At 43.3% G+C, this 14,059-nt stretch overlaps 1 protein-coding gene across 4 annotated transcripts; it reads left to right on the plus strand.

Annotated features, from left to right (window-relative positions):
• The first annotated feature begins 16 nt into the window (after positions 1-16).
• Positions 17-12,829, plus strand: LOC149321195 (uncharacterized). 4 transcript variants are annotated; one of them, XM_089516796.1, is made up of 5 exons: positions 304-323; positions 3,148-3,207; positions 3,953-4,082; positions 6,131-6,238; positions 7,072-12,829. In XM_089516796.1, the coding sequence occupies exons 3-5, from the start codon at positions 3,992-3,994 to the stop codon at positions 8,601-8,603; spliced, it is 1,731 nt and encodes a 576-aa protein (XP_089372922.1). In that variant the 5' UTR covers positions 304-323; positions 3,148-3,207; positions 3,953-3,991; the 3' UTR covers positions 8,604-12,829. The 4 variants fall into 4 exon arrangements, with proteins under 4 accessions (XP_089372931.1, XP_089372922.1, XP_089372951.1 ...); XM_089516825.1 differs by having other exon boundaries at positions 7,075-12,829; XM_089516814.1 differs by having other exon boundaries at positions 6,134-6,238.
• The last annotated feature ends 1,230 nt before the right edge of the window (positions 12,830-14,059 follow it).

The following is a 14,059-nucleotide window of genomic DNA, read 5'->3' on the forward strand; positions in this document are numbered from 1 at the left end:
AAAGGGGGGGATCAGCCATGGGGAGGCTGGGATCGGGCTTGCCTCCTTGCCTTTTCCCCCTTGCCAGAGGGATCCACTTGCCCCCAGGGTCCTCCATCCCATCAGCACAAAAGGAGGATAGAGGTCTTCCCTCTTTGCCCCCAGGGGGCCTTGGCATGCATTGGTAAGAAGAAACAAAACCCACCTCCAGCCAGGCAAGAGACTTCCTCATTGTTTGGGGGATCAGAATCCTGGAGCCTCTGGAGGCAGAGATTTCCCTCCCTTGGAATCCACAGAGCTGGCTCCTAGTTTTTTGGTTTTGCTCCTGTGTCTAGAGAAATCAGGTAAATGGAGGAATGGGGAGGAGAAGGGGGAAGGGGCAGGGAAGGGGGGGCAGGGCCCTTCAGCCCCACAGCTCCCAGTTTCCCATAGTAGAGGGAAATGGGGGAGGGTTGGAGGAGGAGGCCAGAGGTGAAGGAAAAGGTGGGTGGGTGGGTGACCTCTGAAATGTTGCTTTAAATCATCATCATCATCATCATCATCATCATCATCATCATCATCATCATCCACACACCATCTTTGTTAAACTCCTTGCTTCGCCCAGGCTTATAACTGAACAATGGTCCAGCCAACCCTAGAGAGGACACTGCTCTTGCCTTGGAAAAGTTTCCCAGGTACCTTGCCAGATTTTAAAGAAACAAACAAGCCAAAAAGCTGCCAGAAAAAATTTAAAAAAGAAACCAGAGAGAGAGAGAGAGAGAGAGAGAGAGAGAGAGAGAGCGAGAGCATACCTTGCCCTGAAGGCCAGTCCTTCTGAAGCTCCTTTGTCCAATTTCCAGCCTTGCTGCTCCATGCGCACTTCATGCCTTGATCTGTAGAAAAGGTAGGTTTGGGGAAAATTCCTCAAGGTTCAGATCCGGCATGAGGTCTTTTGTTAATCCTCAAAGCCCAGCTTTTGAAATTATATTAGAAGAAAATGGTATTCTGCAGTGTTAAGGTTTGAACTCATATTTACAAGCATTTGTCTTAGCTGGCTATCCATCCCTCTATCCTTTAGCCTCTGTTTCCCCCCCTGCTGCAAAATGGGCATAAGAGTGGTCTACCTCACCGTTCTTTGTCTTGTTGTTTGCTCTCAAGTTGACTTGGACTTCTTATTGTGTGCCTTCAAGTGGTTTCTGACTTATGGCAACCCTATCCTGGGCTTTTCTTGGCAAGATTTGTTCAGAGGAGGTTTGCCATTGCCTTCCCCTGAGGCTGAGAGTGTGTGACTTGCCAAAGGTTTCATGGTAGAGCTGGGAATTGAAGCCTGGTCCCCAGAGTCATAGTCCAAACCACTATGTCATGCTTGACATACAGTAACCCAATAAGTGAGAGATCTCCAAAATCCCAGGTCATCAATGTCCTGCTCAGATCCTGGAAATTGAGCACCATGACTTCCTTGATTGAATCAATCCACTTCTAGCACAGTTCCCTACTGCCTTCCCTTTACCAAGCACTATCGTCTTTTCAAATATGTTGCATTGTCTCATGATATGTCCAAAGTACAATAGCCTCAATATAGTCATCTTTGCTTCTAGTGAGAATTCAGGCCTGATTTGCTCTAAGACCCATTCATTTGTCTTTTTATCAGTTTGTGGTATCTGCGGAACTCTCCTTCAGCATCACATTTTGAATGAGTTTATCATCTTCTTGTCAGCTTGCTTCACTATCCATCTTTTACAACTATACATAGAAATTGGAAGTCACAGTTCTTATTAAGCTGGAAGGGAAATCTAGTTACCTGTCCATGATCATGCAGACAGATAAGGACTCTTAATATGGATTTGTGTGTGTGATTGAAGGACAGTTTTTAGACTGAATTCCATCTTGTCCCAACAGCAAATCAAGCTTTTCTTAGGATTGTCATGAAAAGCATTGTCCGTGTCAGTAATTGTAACTTAAAGCCTCAAGCATTGCATCTCTTTCACAGTCCAGGATGAGGCTAATCTAGGACAGGTAACAAGGTAGGAAAGTCTACCTGGCAACTGAGTCAAGGCCCACTGTTCTGTAATTATTCTAGTTTTGGTACTTGCTTGGAGCGTTCTTTACTATCCAGCTTTTGCAACTATATCTAGAAACTGGAAATCACAAAAAAGAGTTATTGACTATTTGGAAGGTTGCAACACAGAGGTTGTGGACTGCTTTTAGTTCAGTGGACCACAGGTTGTCTGGGACTATTCCATCTCAGTGTATGCATGTGCTTGGATGAAAAATAGAGTTCCTTCTTCCCCAAGATTAATTTTTTAATCGGTTCACTTACAACAGTACAGATGCTAAAGAGTATGCAACTGTATGTTCTAGTTAAAGCAGCATTTAATGGCAATTATCTCATGCCTTTAAAATGCCAAGAAATGGGGCTGGATTAACCATTATGCTAAGTATGCTACAACATTCAACTTCAGACAAAATGGCCAACTTGATCTGGTATTCATTATCTCTGTGTTCCTTTTTGTTTGCAGATCATGATACTCAATCATCAAAAGGCAGTGTCGTGAGTTTCCAGTTGTAGTAAGATTTAAGGATTGATTCATACAGACAGACTATGCATTCATTCATATATTATCAATTACTATTCATACATGCACTACTGTACTAATTTCCAACCAAATGTACAAACTATATTTGAGGTTATGTGAAAGGATATGGAAATTCTATTCATGTTGGCCTATTCACATAAGTTGTCACTTGATGGCTATCAAAAACAATAGCTATTAAAGTCTGTTACAGCAAAAACAACAAAGCTTCTTGTGGCACATTAAAGATTAGCAAGTTGTATTGGGCATAACTTCTCAGGCCCCCAGGCCAGTTCATCAGATCCAGCTGAGAAAGAGAGCTGAAGGCTATGAAAGTTATCAACAATAAAAGTAGAAAACATGCAGGGTATTGGCCATTTAACAAATATAAACAAAAATCCATCAGTGATACCTTTACTGGCCAACCGAAATGGACAATATACAATAAAGCTAGTTAGTTGTTCAGGGTGCCAACAAGACATTTTTGTTGTCCTTGATGGCTGGCTGCAGTCATTCAGTGATTGTTTTCTATGTGTGACCTGTCTCCAAAAATCTCAGCAGTTGGCCCATCACCATGGATTAGGGACCCTTAAAGTCTTTGGTTTCTTTTCCATAGTTGCAGTTAGGATGGTTAAGAAAAGGAGGATTCTGCTCTACACTTCCAGTGTATTTCTAGGTAAAGTGAGATGTATAATTTCACATTAATGATTATGGATAGGGTGACGATTTATATTTTAGACCAGTGTTCTGATCTGATTTTGGCAACCCTAAGATGAACCTTTCATGGAAGTTTCTGGGGCTGAGAGCATGTGACTCACCCAAGATCACCCAATGGGTTTCCATGGCCAAGTGAGGACTCAAATCCTGGCTTTAGCGTCATAATCCAGTGCTCAAACCAGTGCAACACACTGACTCGCTTCTGACATTGTAGCTCCAAATAATTGTAACATTCTGTCCACAAGTCCCTCAAGGCTAATAACTATTGGCCAATAGATCAATATTCTCTGTAAAAAAATAAGAAGTTACAAACTGACATCAAAATTAGATGGGTACTATTTGATTGGAAAGGCTTAAATGCCCTATAGGCTGCAGATCGCCTCTGATTTTGGAAGCTAAGCAAGGTCAGCCCTGATTAGTACTTGGATGGGAAACTGCCAATAAATAACAGGCGCTGTAGGCTATGTTTCAGAGGAAGGAACTGACCAAACTACCTCTGAGTATTCCTTGCTTAATTTAAGAAAACCCTATCAAATTCATGGGGTTGCCATAAGTTGACAGGTGACTTGAAGGCACATGCACACACACAAGAGTTGGTTCCTTTCTGCCAGTATGTTTCATTTTACTGCTCTCACCTGAGTAGGATGATGACAGGAGGGCAGGTAAATAGATGTTTGTGATGTAAGTGAACACTTTTCTTTCAGGAGCCAGTGACCTGCTAGAAGCTGTCTTGGGATCAAAACATGGAGGATGAGTGGCTGGTTGTAGATCCTGATCAGAAATCTGTTTACAAGGAAACTCACCAGGAGAACTGTGAAAGTCTGGTGGCACTGAGTAAGTATTCCATCCTCACTTCACCCTATAACAACTGGACCTCCCAGGCCAAAAAGAAGTTGAGTTGTTGATCCTAGAAAATAAGTTTGCCCTCTTTGGGTGATTTCTAAAGAGCACAGGTGTTAGTAACTTCTGATGGCTGGTTGATCTTGTTGGTTCCTCTATAACCCACTGGTGGATACATCCTGCCCTTTATTTCATTGCTATTGTATTACCAGAATCGTTGCTGTCTCTTTCTCTGTTTCCATTAACAATGTGTATAGTGGTAGTCAATATGTGAACTCAATCTACTGGAAATAATGGCAGGTGCAGAGATATGGAATCAGTTTGTTTATTTTATTTTATTTGAAATATTTAAATATTGCCTCTCATACAACCAGAATTCCCAAGGCAATGTACAACAAATAAAAACATTTGAAACTACAATGCAAACTTTTAAAAATACGCTTCAAAAATAATTTAAAACTAGAAAGTTAAAACAGCCACAATAGTTTCAAGGGCCAGAGGCCATGCAGAACAACACTGTTTGACTGCCCACCAGAATTTAGCCCTACTGCATCTAGGTAGGGAAAATGAAATGCACAAATACAGAACAGGTGGCATCTGGCTTGAAAGCAGTACAAGTGAAAAGGGCCTCAAGGTCTTAGTAGACTAATAGCTAAAATTAGTCAACAGTGTGAAGTGGCACTCAAAAAAGTCCAGTCAATTCTAGGCTGCATCAGCAGGAATATAGGTCCAAACACACTGCAGAAATAATACAGTTTGAGACCACTTTAACTACCCTGGCTCAGTGCTAAGGAATCCTGGGAATTGTAGCTTATTGTGGCACAAGAGCTCTCTGACAGAGAAGGCTAAATGTCTCACAAAACTACAGTTTCCAGAATTATTTAGCATTGAGCTAGGGCAGTTATAGTGGACTCAAACTGGATAATTCTGCAATGTGTTTTGGACCATAGTGTCCAGATCAAGGGAAATAGTAGAATCATAGAATCGTAGAGTTTGCTGTCTTATTCTGCTTTGGTCAGATCTCAGCAGTTCTGGACACCACAGTTTATTTATTTACTTTATTTATTTATTTACTTTATTTATATGGCACCTTTTCCCCAAGATGGGACACAAGATGGCTTCCATAACAAATTAAAAATGTTTACAAAAGGTTTTAAAACCAATTTAAAATGACAACATAAACTGGACCATGTTCACAAGAGCATGACTGAGATCATCAAAGGTCTGGAAAGCTAGCCTTTTGAGGAACAGCTTAGGGAGGTGGCTATGTTTAACTTTGAGAAAGGAAGACTAACCAGATTACTGCACTACACTCTTATAGTGCTGCTATTCCACTTTAATTGCTCTGGCTGTCTCCTGTTGCATTCAGGAATTGTCAGGTAGCATTGGATGAGACCAAGGATCAACTAGTCCAACTCCCTGCCAGGGCCAGTGGAGCTATATAGAGCCGTGATGGCTGATTCTCACATGTGAGCTGCAGTAAAAGAAGAATGTACAGTTGGCCCTCCACATTTGCAGCTTTGATTTTGCAGCTTTGATTTTGCAGCTTTGATTATTCACGGATTTCATTACTGTGTTCTCTCTAGGAATTTCTAAGTCCTCCAGGGTGACTCTTCTGGAATTTTACCACAGAGTCTCATTGGAGGACATAGAAATTCCTAGAGAGAACATTTCTCTAGGCATTTGTAGGTCCTCCAGCATGAGTCTATGGTCAAATTCCCACAGCTTTGCCATTATTTCTATAGCAGCAGTTACAATTGCTCATTCATTGAGGAAAAGCTTAAACTTTATGTAGCTTCTAATATGGCGCCAGAAGCCTCAACTAAGAAAGTATATTCAAGAAGCACACTGGGAACACATAGCTTGGAAAATTTACTTGTTTGGATTATTATTTCCACTGTCACACAGCCAGCATGTCCAATGCCTAGGCTGCCTGGGGGTGGATTCTCAGCGATGTAGTCTAAAAAAGCAATTTTTCAGAACTCTGGCTAAAGGGACTCAGGAAAAAGTGAAATCTTACATTATTGCTTTTCTTCTTTAAGCAGGACCTCCAAGTTCCCAACACAATGAGATTTTCTTGGTGGAAGAGGAAGAGGAGCCTTGCATCCCAGAACCTGGGAAGAGGGAAAACACAAGAAGAGGCAATTTAGGTGAGGAGAGCATCTTTTCTTTCATTGCATAAGCCTGGGTTCTTTTCATATGTCCTTGGCTGGTCTTGCCCAAAGAAGACATGGCTCTCATTCCTAGGTTGTGTTCCTCGCTGTGTTTTCTGCAGAGTTTATAGTCTGATGTGGTTTTTCCCAGAATTAGTTGTCCAGAAATTTTCCAAGCTCTGATCAGGATCCAATTTCCACCTCCCTCCCACATTCATGAGATCCAGATTTAATCAGGTGTAATAGTGGTAGAATTGGGACTTCTACCCCTCTGAATGGGGCAGGCTGGACTGCTGAAGAATTTCCAAAACCAGGATGAAAATGCTGCCTTATTCACAGCAGCCTCTCCCATTTCACAGAATCCCCTCATTCTGTGTTGCATGTGGCATGCATGTGGGTGAGGTTCTGGAGGTGAGGGGGCCTGACAGTTGCACACACATTAATCTAGATGCTACCCAGTGTTCATTGCAAATATGTGTGTGTGTATTTGTGTACTTTTGTATGTGTGAGGGAAGAATGGTGTATAGCTTTGAGTGTTGGACTGTGGCTCTGGGAGACCAAAGTTCAAATGTCACCTTAGCCATGTAAACCTACTGGGTGACTTTGGGCAAGTCACGCTCTCATCCTTGGAGGAAGGCAATGACAAAGCCCTGTGAACAAATCTCATCCCCCCCCAAAAAAAAAAAAACCTGTGATAGGGTTGTCTTAGGGTCGCCTGAGGCTCACATTAATACAAGCCCTGTGGGGAAGTGTTAGGAATCACCAATGGCAATCCATTGAATAGGCAGATTGTCCGTGAGAAGCATTATTGTCCTCTGTATCTCTTTCAGCAGGTGAAGGATTGGGTAGTGAGGAGGAGGAGGAAAGTGAGGAGGAAGACGTCCAGCAGCAAAATAATACTGAGGTGGTGGAGTTGGATGCCAGCATGGTCCCAGGGAATTGTAAGAGTCTGCGCTGGAGAGTGGTTCAGCAGGTAGGAGGTGGTAAGAAGGTTCTGGCAAGGGATGGGCCACCCATCATGCTTCTGCAGAAGGGCTACGAGTGTGAGGACTGTGGGAAGGTGTTCAGCTGCAGCTCGCACTACAATAAGCATCGACGCACGCACACTGGGGAGCGACCTTTCCACTGTGGAGACTGTGGCAAGAGCTTTAATGTCAGCTCCAACCTTTACAGGCACCAGCGGGCACATGCCAATGCTGGCACCACACCTGTAACACCTGCCCCGACCATCTTGCCCAACCGTGGCTTGCCCTATCAGTGTGTTGAATGTGGCCAGTGTTTCCGCCGCAACACAGAGCTGGTGACCCACCAGCGGCTTCACACTGGCCGCCTGCCCTTCCAGTGTGGTGACTGCGGCAAGAGCTTCTCATGGAGTTCGCACTTTGCCCGGCACCTGCGGATCCATACTGGAGAGAAGCCCTACCCGTGCAACGAATGTGGCAAGCGCTTTAGTCGCAGCTCTCACCTCTACCGACACCAGCGTACCCATGGGACCAACACTGCAGCTAATGTCACCCGTGCCTACATCTGCACCTACTGTGGACGCAGCTTCAGCACCACTCTGCATTTTGACCAGCATCAGCGCACTCACCGGGGACGCAAACCCTACAAGTGCACCCTGTGTGGCAAAGCTTTTGCCGATGGGCTGGCTTTGGTGAAACACCAGCGCTCACATTTGATAGGAGGGGATCAGAGTCACCAATGTTCTGATTGCGGGCAAAGCTTTGGGGGCCGGTTGCAGCTGTCCCGTCACCGCCGTCTCCATGGCACGGCTGACAAGCCCTACAGCTGCGGGCAGTGCGGGCAGAGCTTTGGCACGCGGGGCCAACTGGCTCAGCACCAGCAGCTTCACATCTCCTCTGAGAAGCCCTACCACTGCGGGGAGTGTGGGCTCAGTTTTACCTGGAGCTCCCACTGGGAGCAGCATCGGCGCATTCACACAGGTGAAAGGCCCTACTCCTGTGGGGACTGTGGCAAACGCTTTGGGCACACCTCCCACCTTTACCGGCACCAGCGCACCCATGCCGGGGGCCAACCTCATGTCTGTCAAGACTGTGGCAAGAGCTTCAATAGCACCTTGCATTTCCAACGGCACCAGCGCAACCACCATCATGACCCAGAGAATGGCTCTCTCCCTGCCCACACTTGTAGGGACTGTGGCATTCCTTTTGCCGACTCCTCGGCTCTTCTCAAACACCAGTGTGTGAGTGAGGGAGAGAGGCTGTATCCCTGTCCCCAGTGTGGGCGGCGCTTCCGTGGGACCTCCCACCTTTACCAGCATCTCCGTGGCCATGCTCACCAGGCAGGGGAGGCTGTTCTAATACCAGCTTCCCCACAGTGTAAGGAAATAGAACCATGCTAAGGAGACAACTCATCTACCCTAGAGAGAAAGGGGGTGCGAGGAGTTATGTCTTTGGTTGACAAGCAGTCAGTGGTCCTGACAGAAATTCCCCAGATATATAAGGGCCCAATCCAAAGTTCATTGTGGGCTGTGCTGTAAAAAAAAAGGTTCTTTAGTCATTGAGGTGCCAAGGGTGTAAAACTATGTTGACTAATTCAGATTAGCATAATGGTAGGTGAAATGTCAAGTTTCACCTTAACTTTTTTATCAGGTACATTCTGTTTGAGACAATGTTTGGTCAAACACAAAAGCTTTCTTGCAACTGCAATCTGCCTGGCCTGGTACATCATTTCCCCTGCTTTGGGATCCAGGATGGCTGCTATGTTCCTCGCCATTCCAGAGGGGAGATGGAATATTTTGAGGGTCCTTCTCCCCATAGCTTGTGCTATGCCAAACCGGGCAGTCTTGTAAAAATGCAGAGGGCTGCCAAACAGAGTTAGAAGTGTGTCCACACACAGGGACTAAGGAAACTGCCAGGTAGCTGACAACACCCACATTCTGTGCTAAAAAAAAAAGAAAGCTCACTTAAAGAGGGTTAATTTACATAACCAATTCATAATGGTGATGTATGGGTATTCTTTAGATAATTCAATATGCTTGTGGCAAAGATTAGGATGAGCTGGGGAATGCCTGGCTGGAGGAAGGAATGTTGAGTAGCAGTAGCTACCACGTGAAAGAGGGAAACACAGGAACCTATATAAGATAACAGTCTCTTCTGTGATACATGGCATACAGCAGGATTGGGAAATAGGTGGTCCTCAGAATATTGTTGGGCTATGGCTCCGATTGACAGCCAGCATGGCATAGTGGTTGTACTGTGCCTCTGGATACCAGGGTTCGATTCCCAGGGGGCATCTACACTGTAGAAATAATACAGTTTGATAGCAATTTAATTGTCATGACTCCATCTTACAGGACCCTGGGATTTGTAGTTCTGGCAGAGAGGCCAAAGTCCTTGTAAAACTACAAGTCCCAAGATTCCTTAGGATTGATCTGCAGCACTAAAAGTGGTGTCAAATTGCATTATTTCTACAGTGTAGATACATCCTAGGAGATCTTCCCACTACAGCTCAAAATAACTGGACCAGATTTATCATTTTATCACTGGACAAGAATTACCCCTTGATTTTGCTCAGTGTGTTAGCCTAACATTCTTCTGGCCATATTGGGGCAGATGTTTAAAAGGATGGTATAAACTAAATATATGTATAAATCTTTGCTGACTTAGGGTGAGCCAAAGGTGACTGTATTCTGAAGGTTTCTTGGCAAGACCTGTTCCCAGGAGGTTTGCCATTGCTTTCCCCTGAGGCTAAGAGCATGTGACTTGCACAAGGACACCCAGTGGGTTTTATGGCTGAGCTGGAAATCAAACCCTGGTCTCCAGAATCATAGTCAAATCACTGCACCACGCTTGCTTTCACTGAGTCAGATCAAGCATCCATGTTGTACAACATTATTTATTCTCCAGCACTTAAGGGGGCTTTCTAAACTACCTATTGGCCCTTTGAATAGGAAAAATGGGATTGATTTTGAAGTCTTCTAAATAGAAGGACATCTATGTTTTGCCAATGAACTGTAGTTCTAGACCAAATGTCAGTGCCATGTTGGCTGCTTGGGTTCTGGGTGTTGCAGTCCAAGAAAAGTAACACTTCCAAGCTCAGATTGAAGTATGCCCTCTGGTCTAGAACTAAACTTTGCCAAGCTTTGATTTCAGTGTAATATGAGTTGAAAACTGCCTTTAAGTGGACTTTGGATTGGGCTACAGGGGATGTAATAGATTACGTGGGTAGACTAGATAGTGGAGTAGAGCAGAGTGGTTTAGAATGAAGGGGCTGGGTGATATGTGGAGGTGGATGGTTCCTGCACTTGAAGGCTTGGGATCTTTACTCGCATCCCACACACGCAATCCTTGTGAAACAAGTGAAACAGCATCCTTTCCTACCCTCTTCTAAAGAGGAATCCATCACATTAAAAGCACTTAGGTATTACGTTAACATCTCAGCGCCCGGGAACTGTAATGCTCAGGAACTGGAGCTAATTTGCTGGAATAAGGCAGGGGAGGTCTGACTGCAAAACCCCCTTGGTCATTTTCTGTATATTAAAAAGCTGCTCCATTATGAGACTTTGACCTGCTTTTAATTGGTACACCTGCCCAAACAGTGGTAGAGTGATAAATATGGAAGTGTGTGTGCTTCTCATAGCAGCCACATCCCTAAAGAGAACCCAAAAGGCAGGCAGCTCTGTTGATCCAGTTGTAGCATTTTTTTTGTTTCTACTGAAAGCAGGTCTTTGGTAAAGCCAATGGGTTTTGATTGCCTCTTTGAGACCAAGCCACTTTCAAATATTTTGTATTGCAATAGGAGTTGCTCACACTAATATATTGTTGATGTGCTCCCTCCATCTCAGTCTGACTTCTCTGATGTCTGGAATTACACATACAGGGAACAGGGAGAACTGAGGTGTTGGCAGTTTCATCCTCCCCACTTTTCAGAAAGCCCTGGTGCTCTGATCCTGTGAGACATGCTATCTATTTCACATCATTCCTTTTAGAACCTGATTCTGCTCCCAAATAATATGTGCACCCTTCCTGTTTCTTTTCTGTAGCACTTCATGCTTCTGTTCTCACAATTTTTAATGGTATTGTTACTACTACAAATATGTGCCAAACTCATCACATCACTTTGAATTACAGTCGTCAGGAGTATATCCCAGGGTAAGGAACCAAAGCCCATGGAGTCTGCTGAAGGCTTGTTGAAATTGTTTGGATAGTTCTTGAGTATTTTGGTACCAAGATAAGGAAGCCAAAAGCCAGATTCAAATATCTAGCATTGATTTCACTATTAAGGTTGTCAACTGGTCAGAACAAATTTAATCTCTGCCTTTCACAGATGTGATTGAAAATCACCTGTGGAGTTCAGCTTTATTACCTGCAGATCATTAATCACTGCAGATAATATTTCAGTTTAAAAGAAATGTCCACTTCTTTGTTTCTGAGGAGCAATCCTGTGTTAACCTAAACCTAACACATCTGCAGGAGTGTAGCTACAGAGGTGGACAAAATGAGAGCAATGTCCCCTCATAAGAATTCTGCCCTTCTATGAATTTTTCCTTCAGTTCCTCAAATTTCTAACTTAAAACTTCACTTAAACATTCAGAAATACAGTTTAGGCATATAAAAAAAAGAGTGAAGGAAATTGACCAAGGGAATGTAAACATTGCAAATATAAGAGTTCTAGGTGTGAACAGTTTTCAGTGTCTTACTCTAATGCTAGAAATTTGGAGACTGAAGGAAAATTTCTTTTTGGAGGAGGGAGAATTCTTATTTGGAGGGGCAATGCTCCTCCTCCCTGCACATCTTCTATTCCATGAGTATCCCTGGATTCACTCTTTAAAATGTTCTTCACTGCTCTGTATCATGTTTTCTTTCTGGGCAACATACCATGCAACTTTGTTTAAATGCAAAAAGGGAGGGAAACACTTTGCAGTTGCTTAATAACCGTAAGATTAAAACATATCATTACAAACTGACCAAGAAGTGGTTCAGGAGCATCTTTTGAATGTACATCCCCCGCACCCATGAAATAAATAATATGATTGCCACAGATGTGAGGTGAGATTGCAGGTCACCTTATAGCTTAATTTACAGCTTCTTCCAAAAGCACAGCTGGATAGATATTCAATGTCTTCAGCTTGGAGCTGGACCAGCATATCAATTTTACATTAGATATTAACAGCTTACCTGAAGAAAGATCTATCACCCATGTAAGGCCTAAGTATTCAAAAGGTACCAGATCCCATCAGATCTTGGAAACTAAGAAGGGTGAGCCCTGATTAGTACTTGGATGGGAGGCCACCAAGGAATACTAGGTGCTGTGGGCCATATTTCAGAGGAAGGAACTGGCAAGACCACCTCTTAAGTACTCCCTGCCTAAGAAAATTCTATAAAATTCATGGGTATGCCGTAAGTTGACAAGCAACTTGAAGACACACAAACACAGAAGAATAGCACATCAGCTGCAGCCACTGTCAGAGAACCAGCTGATCCTTAAAATAAAATGTTTGGTGGTTTACTAAGAATTTGATGGTGGGTGGTCCTGAATGATTCCTGCCTTTCTGATCCAGCCGTGCCGAAAGTGAACAGGAATTTGTATGTGTTGTGAATGAAATAGACTAGGGAATTAAAAAAAAAAAAAAAAAAGATTAAAACCAGTAAATCGTGTTCTGTGTTGTGTGATTTTTCCTCCTTTTCCGTTTTTCTACCAATGGGTAATCTTGTATTTAAAGCTCTCTTTTATAACAGAATAACGCAAATAATATAGATGTAAAGTGCTGGGAGTCATAGAACAATCTCTTGGCATCCATCTAAGGTTAACATTTCACCTAGGCTGTGATCTGCCACACACAGATGGAGTTGCTAATAGGGGAAAGGCACTTGTGTACAGAAAGCAAAATCAGGGAGTTGCACTCTGAAAATAAGAATTCCACTTACAGTGAAACTTTCCTGCCATTTCCAGTATTACAGTGAATAAGACAATGAAAATCATTCATATCTACAACTCATATTAGCTTTCTTCACGGCCCACAAAACCCACAAAAAATGATGGATGCCGGCCATGAAAGCCTTTGAATTTCCCAGTCCCTTTTCGTTTGGTGCTTAAACTATACAGTGGGCCCTCCACATTTGCAACTTTGATTTTTGCAGATTTGATTGTTCATGGACTTGATTAGTAGATTCTCTCTAGGAATCTCTAGGTCCTCCAGGGTGACTCTATGGTCAACATCCACCAAATGTTATGCTGGAAGACCTAGAGAGAACACTCCTCTAGACATTTGCAGGCCCTCCAGTGCAATTCCTCTGGTCAATGTCTAGCAAATCTTGATCATAGAGTTGCACTAGAAGACCTAGAAATTCCTAGAGAAGTGTACTCTCAGGTTTTAAAAAATGTTTTTTTTTTAAATTTGCATCTTTTCCACTTTCACAGAGGTCCTATTCCCATAACCCCAGCGAATGTGGAGGGACCACTCGATTTCTGAATGCTTAACTGAAGTGCTGAGTTACTGCAATGCTAAAAATTTGGAGCAGGGACAGAATTTTTATTTGAGGGTTAATTCATTAGTTGGTTATCCAGTTGTTAGATTCTAGCAGCTTAGTGGGAATTATGCAGCCATCCAGATTTATTTTATTGTTTTATTTTATTTTTTGTTGACCTTACATTCTGCTTTATTCCAAAATGGGGTCCATTTATTTATTGCATTTATACCCTGCTCTTCAGCCAAAAAAGCTCCGAGAGCAGCTTACGAATTGTTAATTTGATATTTCTCTGCTCTCAGCCTTACAATGTAAAAAGATATGAAACACAAAGGAAAATGGCAGTAGGGGAGATGATTTAGTCCCACAGATGCTGGCTTCTCCTCTC

The sequence above is a fragment of the Sceloporus occidentalis genome, unplaced genomic scaffold (assembly GCF_023333645.1).
Source record: "Sceloporus occidentalis isolate IW3139 unplaced genomic scaffold, rSceOcc1.0.p SCAF_1, whole genome shotgun sequence".
Taxonomy (NCBI): domain Eukaryota; kingdom Metazoa; phylum Chordata; class Lepidosauria; order Squamata; family Phrynosomatidae; genus Sceloporus; species Sceloporus occidentalis.

What these genes read in the sequence shown, in the direction of transcription:
- LOC149321195 (XM_089516805.1), top strand. Translation starts at nt 3,992, where the DNA reads ATGGAGGATGAGTGGCTGGTTGTAGATCCTGATCAGAAATCTGTTTAC. An exon ending in TGAAAGTCTGGTGGCACTGA is followed by an intron (nt 4,083 to 6,130) that starts GTAAGTATTCCA and finishes TTCTTCTTTAAG; the next exon opens with CAGGACCTCCAAGTTCCCAA. An exon ending in CACAAGAAGAGGCAATTTAG is followed by an intron (nt 6,239 to 7,071) that starts GTGAGGAGAGCA and finishes TATCTCTTTCAG; the next exon opens with CAGGTGAAGGATTGGGTAGT.